Here is an 8,393-nt window from a genome sequence, read left to right on the forward strand (position 1 = left end):
TTTTTTTTTTTTTTTCACATCTGGTAGAAAGTAGCAAAAGAATAGTTTAGAAAATGATATGACTTCATTTGCTTTGTTGAATTTCTTCTTTTGAAAGAGGAAGACTGCTGGGATAGATGGAGAAAAGTCTGAGTCTCAGGTAGAAGGGAAGGAACACCGAGTGCAAACATAATAAAAGCACCTTGGAATGTCAACATTTTGAATTGTTGAGTAAAAAAAAAAAAAGTATTTTCTTCAATCATCTTTCTGACCAGCATTAAGAGGCTCGTGTCTCTTGCCAGAATTGAAAGATATAATTCATCAGCAGTGCCTGGTTTTGCCTGGGTTCAGGATATTTTTTTAGTTTATATATCAAAGGTAGGTCATGAATCCAGTGAAATGCCAAACCAAGCAGAGGGCAAACCAGCAGAAGCCTTCTACCAAAAGAACTTATAAATTGACACAATATATTCTTTTCCAGGAAAAATATCTGTTGTGCCATGCAGCTGTACTTTCTGCTTCTTTCTGCCTGTGCACAAACTGGGCTCTCTCAGCTACCTGCACAGGATACGTGTTTAAAGGTTCTGTATCACTTCACGAGCTAACAGAGAACATCTATGCAGCCTCTTCTTTCAGGGCTACCAGCAAAACCAGCCTTTAGAAACCGATCACAACATCTGGCTACTCAGAACCCAGCATTTAACTGGGTGGCAAAAGATCTGAAGTTAGCAACAGACCAGAGCTTAGCAGCGACCCTGGCATTGCCAGCAATAGGCCTTGGATCAGTGTTGAGTTTTCAGTCTGTTTTTTAAATCTCTTCCATGTCTGGAAAGCAAAAAAGGACTGCTCAGGATTTCAATGCACTTTTCAGAGAAGCAGCTCAAAATCTCCCAACACAACGACTGAGTCTGCAGGAGACCAGCAGGCAATGTTCTCTGAGAGAACACTGCTTGCAGAAAGGCTTCCATTCTCTCCAGGCCTGCAGAAATAGAGTCGCAAACCAATGTGGCCTAGGCCTGGCCTTCCCACCCCCTAATCAGTGAGGACGTACATCACTGATTAGCTGAGGAGTGTCTGCTATAGCCAAGAAGTTCTGTTTGCTTCCCCTCATCCCCCCACTGCTATGCTGAAAGGCAGAGACCTCCTGCACTCCTTGTGCAGCCAATTGCGTGGTTAAAGGTTGGTGTTATCAAGTGTGTCTGTGTAGGTAGTTACTTTTTATTGCCGATTTCAACACTTACTGTTGTTTTATGTTCTTCTGCATTCACCTAAATTGACTGTTCTTGAGCCATGGTATTGCAATTATCTGAAAACTTCAGTATCTAAGTTCAAATACAAGATCAAATCCCGAGTAACAATGGCCAGGTAACTGTGACTCAGAGCATGGCATTCTCATCAGCTTCTCCTGGCTTTGTTATCCTTTTCATTGCATTTTCATTTTTTCTCAACAGTGCAGGAGAAAACTGATCAAAATCAAAGCAGAAGTGGTTTTCAGATCAATCCACCTAAGATTTATGTCACTGGGAAATGAATGCCTTGCCAGTATTTTTTCCTTTTTGTTTACTGTTCCACAGCAGACCATTGAAAAGCCAATTAGTGAGCAATCAACAGGATTGTTTTGATAAATAACGTATAACAAATAGGTTCTTAAAGACTTTGTCTGAAAGACCAGGATAAAAGCATCCAGAATGAACATTCCAAAGAAACTCACCATCCATTTACAGCTTCTCAGAGAATATTCAGTCTTCCATTTTAGGCCACCTTCTTCAAAATGATAGAATTTTATGACCACAAAAAAGGGAAATTGTAGAATTGACTTACATTTTCAGCTGGTGAACAGAGTTGTTCAGGATCAAGAACATACTTCTTTTTATATCATTTGATGTGTTTTCATCCACATCATACGAGACAAGCAGCTTACGTATTCTTAATTTATTTCAGAGGCTGGACAGACTCTCTGTATCTACGTTTACGCAGGAGAAATCGCTGCAATCACCGAGACCTGCAGAACATTTCCCAGAATGGTACGTTAAGATTTTTTAACCTTTAAAAAGAAATCCTATTATCTGATGCTTGATGTGACTTTAATAAGCATCTTTCGGAAACTAAGAAAAAACCTTTCCTAATCACCCACATGTCTTGTGGAAAAATAGAGACCAGCACTTATTTAACTCAGCATCTATCCTTGATCACTTCTATCTGCATCTCTATTGAGATCTGCATCTACTTTTATGAAACACTTCGCTGATATTTTTTCTTTTGTGTCCAGTTGAGTTACACTCATCTGACAGTTTTGTTGTTGTTTTTTTTAACTTGTGGGGCTGTTAGTAAAGCTTCCAGCATTAGAGATGTATGTTCTACCCAGTTGCTATTTCCATTAGAAGCTTAAGGAATGTGTGGTTTCAGAGCACCCTTTAAGGATGTAAATAAAACCTACTTAACTGTGTATTAAATGGCCACTGTTATACTAGTAACAGTACTTTGAAGTCAAGTTGCATGCTTTAATGGTAAAGGATAATGAGAAGAGTATTAATGCTATTTCACATGTGAAGACATGAAGTGATTTACAAGCCATCTCAGACTATAGCAGAGCTGGGAATTAAACTCATCTACCTCAACACCTGCACGGTACTGTAGCTTCTAGGCTGTTCTTACCAAATGTAGCAGTTAAATTCTGTGGGCAGCAATAATTTTTTCATGTATCCCTGCTGGAACTATGTTTTGAGTAAATCATCATTCTGTAAGCATTGTTACATGGTGAAATTGGTTGTTATTTTGCTTCTAAGGACCTAAAGGAGTCAAGATGCCCTCCTAGCTTTGTTGCTTGTAAACAGTGTCTCAAGGGTAAAGTGTTGATTGCAGCTTAGATAGAGAAAGAAAGTGTATGGACACTGGAAGCAAGGTCAGGCAATGTGGAAGTACTACAAAGATGCTGTTTGCTATTGCAGGGGAAGGTACATGCAGTCAAAACTCAATTAGAGTTGTGGTGGCCAGTAGTGTGAGGGACAACCAAAAGAACTTTTTAAAATATGTTAACAAAGAAAGAAGAACCAAAGATAACATTATTCTGTTACTTGATGAGGATGGTCACCTCGCAAATAGGGATACGTGTAAAGCAGAGATGTATAATTCTTTGTCTTCAACACTGATGGTGGGATCTGGGATCATGACTGCAGTAATGCAGATTGCAGCCAACCCTGAAATTACGTTAGACTTGCTGCTGCATCTGGATGGAGCCTGATAGGATTCATGTCAGCATGCTCAAAGAGCTGGCTGATGTCATTGTGAGACCTCTCTCAAGTATTTTTCAATAGTCTTGGGAATCTGCAAAAGTCTCAGTTAACTGGAAGCTGATAAACATCCCAATTTTCAAAAGGGACAAGAAAAGGAGGTCCTGATAATTACAGGCCTGTCCATTTCACTTCAGTGCCTGCTAGGATTATAGCAATTATTATTCTGGGAGTTACTGAAAAACACCTGAAAAGAAATGACATCATTGGTCACCGCCAACATGGGTTCATGATGGGAAAGTCCCGTTTAATGATGTGAATCTCCTTTTCTGACAAGGTTACCCATCTATTTGACCAAGGGAAGCCTAGATGTAATCTTTTTGGATTTCAGTTAAGCTTTTGAAAATGCTTCTCACAGTATCTTTCCAGACAAAGCATCCAGCATAAGAGTAGACTAAACATAATGCAGTGGGTGAACAATTGGCTGACAGATCAGGCTCAAGGGGTCATAGTGAAGTTACATCAGGCTGGTGGTGGGGCTCTAGTGAGATTTCCCAGGGCTCCATTTTAGTGTTTTAATCTGGACGCAGTACTCGAATGCGTATTATTTAAGGGAGGAGCTGTCGACTCTTTCAAGGGAACAGCTTGATGTAAAAACACCTCAGTAAAGATTAAAGGGGATTACTGTTCTGGCTTTGAATCCTTGAAGGTAAAACATCACAAAGAGGGAAGAATGGTTTAAACTAAAGGACACTTCTGGTACAAGAGCATGGGTTTTCATTAGTTACACCTTTGTTTGTGGTGGGATCTTTAAAAAAGGTCACTACCAAAGAGCGAAAACCTTGAATAGCCCTCAAAACAGAAGAGTGGGGCTGAAAAGAAACTATGAGTTGCTTCAAAACGGAGTTTGATTGTATCTGTTATAATCAAATTATATTATATTTGTGCTTTCTTGAAGGAACACAGCAATCTCCCTTTGAAATTAACGTTTATTATGTTAGCTATTTTGCGTTGGGCTAAATGATGTTCCCAGCAGTATGCTTAAAAGATACTTGATTATTCTGTTATTATCACATTCTGTTTGCATTGTATTCAATTAATTTTAATGCTTCAGAAATCTGGCTGCAGAAATGAGGGAAAAATTGTTCTCCTTGGGTGGATAATTTAGTTTAAGGAATATTTCCCCTCACTGACCTGAGTCCTGATGGCCATACATGAGGAGCACCTCTGCCCCTAATGCTGCCTAGAAACTTGCTAAATGCTAAATGCCCCCAGCCCCAACAGCCAGTTGTCTCACTGGGTGGAATAAGTTTCTCAACGGGCAGCATGAGACAAGGTTTCCCTTCAAAATTCAGGTGGGCTTTTCCCTTGGAGAAATTCCCCTTGGATGCCAGCACCTTTGTCACTGGCAATACCACTGTATGCTTTCCTACTTCTTGAAGCATGTGGGATGTTTCAGAGACTTTTGGTCTTTTTGGCAGTGTTTTTGGTGTCGTGGTTGCCTACAGGTACTCCTGACCTACTCACCTGGCATTTGTAGTTGGTGGCATTCATGGTCACTGTCCCTCAGATAACTTTTTGGGCAAGGGAATAAAAAACGGCCAAATTAGAGGAGGCCAACCGTTCTCATTTATATCCAGTTAACCTCAGTGTCTGATAACCTATCACCTTGTTTTCCTCTATTTAAATTAATAGATGTGCCTTTCTTTCTTCTATCTTCCCAATTCCCTCACAAACTTAAAAAAGAGATGTCTCGTTGTACGTACCATTCCTTTTTATACTTCTCTCTCTCATACTTACACTGCAGACTCCTACATGGTACAAAAGGAGAGGAGCCTATGACAAGGCAAAAGGATGTGAAGAAAATTGAGAAGGGAATTTAAAAAGGAGAAAAATTACAAAAGAGATAGAAAAATCCCGGGGGATCTTCCCTTGGTATCTTCTCTTAATCATCACACTGAACACAATATTGTAAAAGGTTTGCTCTTCTTGCCTTGTTCAGCATAATATCACAGAATGTGAGGATTTAAATTGGCACTGCTGATATCAGTGAAGATCAAACTGACCCACCGGCCTGACTGAGCTCCATCTGGGGTAACTTACCCTTCCTCCAAAAACAGTGCTGACCCAGAGAGATGCAGTGAAAGAGAGAAATTCAGGAGTTGTGGGCCAACTGTGAATGCACAGCAATCAGCTCGCACTCCTAATCAATGTTCTCCATCAACATTTTAATTTCTTCATTCATCCTTTTCAGTATGATTTTGGTGTCTTGACTTTTGGCATCTTCACACGTGCTTGCAGTCTATAAGTTATTTCTGGGTTTTGACTGACTGAAGTTGATCCTAAGATGTGAGGATTGGGTCTGGAAGCTCAGACGTAGGGCTGGAATGTGTCCCAGCACATGTAGAAACCCCTTTGATAGAAGCATCCTGTTCTGCACAATAATTTGCTCAAATCTTCCAAAGTATCATTAAGTAAACATGGAGAAAGTGAACACTCTCATTTCTAAAGAATTTCTAAATAATTACATAACAGTTCTGTGATTCTCATCCATGTTTTCCATGAGATACTTGGACATTGTTAAAGATCATGGTTATTTTGCGTATTAATTTGCCACTCATAGTCTGATCTGTCTCTTTGGGATTTTTGCCTTCGATGAGAAAAAAATCAGCCATGTTAACACGTGCCATGGCTCTCTGAGCAATCAAGAACCAGGTACTTCGTGGTGGCTTTGAAACCAGTTTAGAAAGAATCATGGTTTTGTGGGGTTTTTAGATTTTGGCTGTCTTGGAAATTCTACTGTGTTCACAGTTCACTTGGGGAAAATCGGAAACTATTTTTCTTTTACCCTATTGCATTTCTAATTGCATTCACAGCATAAGGAGCAAAAGATGAGAAAGCAGAAGCCTTTCTTAGCCATGCAGCACTTTTATAGCTAACTGGACCCAGACTCTATCTGTGCAGGACCACACTGCACATTGTCAGCCATACAAGGGCTTGAGCAAGCAAACCAAGAAAAGCACAACTTAGAAGAATTTCAAGGCTTGTGAAACTTGGGGTTGTGGAAGTAAAACCAACCCTGACTCCTCACCAAAAGTGCCACCAGTCTGAAAATGTTTGGAAAGCAACTAAGGGGAGGTGAGGAGAGGTCCAGGAGGAGACGGCAGGCATTCTGCAATGCAAGGGTAACAGAAGTTCAAATACTCATTCTCTCTGATCTCTTTCTTCTCTCTTGAATGTTTTCTTCAGAAATTGCAACCTAGATCATAAAAACTTCCTTAATAACTCAGTTTACCCATAAGAAAATGCTCTCTATGAAAGCCCTTCATTTTCTCAGTCTTCTTGATTCATTATTTATGATTGATTTACTGTGCTGAGCTGCTTTTCACTATTTACACTCATGGAGGTAGCACCTACCCAAGATGAGCCTCTTACCTTTTGCAAATACATCTTTAATTTCCAGAGATCCCAATTAATTTATTTGCACTAGCACTCAGTTCAGGGAGTCATGTGGCAGAGTGGCTTAACAGAGAGATGCTGAATTCTTGCTGAAAGGATATTAAGCAGAAAAAAAACGGACAGCTAGTGGTTTTTCTGTTCCAAGCCATGTTTTCTAAGGATTGCGTGGAGCTCTTATTCTGCTGAAAAGGGCTTCTCAACAGGAGAAGTGGATTTTGCTTGGACTAGCAACCCTCAAGAGTGAGACAGCAGATAGAGGCATTCATTTTTAGCCTGGAAGAACTGGATTATTTAAAACATAAAGGATTTCGTGATATATGCAGTTGGCGATAGTAACAAAGGCACTTCTATTCAAATGCAAAGTGTATTATTGCTACCTTAGGGGTTTATCTCTTAGATCTTTTCACAACACCAGTCCAGAGGAGATTTAATGATGTTCTGCCCACAACTTTCCCCCCGCAAACCACAGGAGGACTGGATTTGCTCCTCAAAGCAAGCTTCAAGGCACTGTGCAGAAAAAAGGAGAGAGCAGGGAGGAGCTGAGCGGAGTGTAATACAAGAAGAGGGAGAAAAGAGGAGAGAAAGTGAAAATAGGACAAAATAAAAGCAAGTACAATGCATAGGGCCTTCTCTTCTGAAGTTCATGTTCCTGAATCACGCTGTAGGTGAGCTGCTTGCTGCCACAGTCCCGGTCCAATCCTGAACAAAGCACCGTGCTTCTCCTGGCTGCTTTTTTGCTGCCACTCCTGCTCTGCAGGTGATGGAGTTTGATTTGCATGCTGTGGGCAGCTGGGATGTGTACACTTTCTAGCAAGGCCTGCTAGAAAGTTTTATGCATAAAAGCTCTCTTGGTTGGGAAATGCTTTTCTTATTCAACGCATAAATGAAATGCAGCAGACCTTTACAGATGCTTAGGTTTAGCTAGTTCTTTTCCTGGAGGAGGAAAACGTTGCACCCAGCCATTTGGGTGAATTGCTAATGAAATGCAGAGCTTTTATGGAGGGCTGCAGCTGGCCTAATACTATTTTTCATAAGTCTGCCTCTGGTGGCAGGAACGATGCAAACATCCCAACATTGGTGCCTACTGCTGTAGCAAAGCAGAGAGTCTTTACAGAATCTTTCCCACCACCAGCTGCCCCTCCAGAAGTGCACAATCTCACAGGCATCCTGTGTTGTATCTGCCAATCCTGCTGCAGGCGTCCTGGGTACCCTGGGATGTCAAAAATGGCTCTTAGTGCTTATGTTTAGGACCTGAATCACTCCCAATGTGACATAGCTGTGAGACACTTAGGAGAGTGAGAACAGTTCCTCTTGCAGTTTATAGGAAAAGTTAAAAGTAGATCAACTGTTGACAAGTCAGGTTGGCTGGTTTACAAGAGACTACTGTGTTCAACAGATGGGAAGAAGCTGCCAGATCTAGATTAAAAGCCAGATCCAAACAACCCAATACTTGTAAGTAACTGACTTTCTATGGTCTGATGTGTGAACTCAGGTCAGCAGGTACTGGATGCAGCTTTACTTCCTAATGCTGGCACACGAGAAGGTTACAGAGGCACTTGCTGCTCCCATTTTATTTTTAATACTCCTACATTCTTAGAAATGTGCAGTGAATTGGGTTTTGCTTTTCCCTTTATTTGTCCCTGTAATGATTTTTTTACTGTTCTTATTCCCACTGCATGTGATCAGGTGGTTCTTCACGAAATCTCCTCAGATTAATAAAAAGGT

General features: G+C 40.7%; 1 protein-coding gene and 1 long non-coding RNA gene across 4 annotated transcripts in view; one reads left to right on the forward strand and one right to left on the reverse strand.

The window, feature by feature from the left end:
- Positions 1 to 1,914, reverse strand: part of LOC104911566 — a 7,925-nt gene extending 6,011 nt beyond the window's left edge. For both annotated transcript variants that reach the window (XR_004160182.1, XR_794013.3), the window contains exon 1: positions 1,801 to 1,914. This is a non-coding gene — a long non-coding RNA (uncharacterized LOC104911566). The remainder of the gene's footprint in view (positions 1 to 1,800) is intronic.
- The window catches only part of AOAH (acyloxyacyl hydrolase), a 70,740-nt gene that overhangs the window by 40,964 nt on the left and 21,383 nt on the right, over positions 1 to 8,393 (forward strand). For both annotated transcript variants that reach the window (XM_010713031.3, XM_010713032.3), the window contains exons 15-16: positions 1,921 to 2,003; positions 8,355 to 8,391. In XM_010713031.3, coding sequence (XP_010711333.1) covers positions 1,921 to 2,003; positions 8,355 to 8,391 — 120 coding nt within the window. The remainder of the gene's footprint in view (positions 1 to 1,920; positions 2,004 to 8,354; positions 8,392 to 8,393) is intronic.

The sequence above is a fragment of the Meleagris gallopavo genome, chromosome 6 (genome assembly GCF_000146605.3).
Source record: "Meleagris gallopavo isolate NT-WF06-2002-E0010 breed Aviagen turkey brand Nicholas breeding stock chromosome 6, Turkey_5.1, whole genome shotgun sequence".
Lineage (NCBI taxonomy): Eukaryota > Metazoa > Chordata > Aves > Galliformes > Phasianidae > Meleagris > Meleagris gallopavo.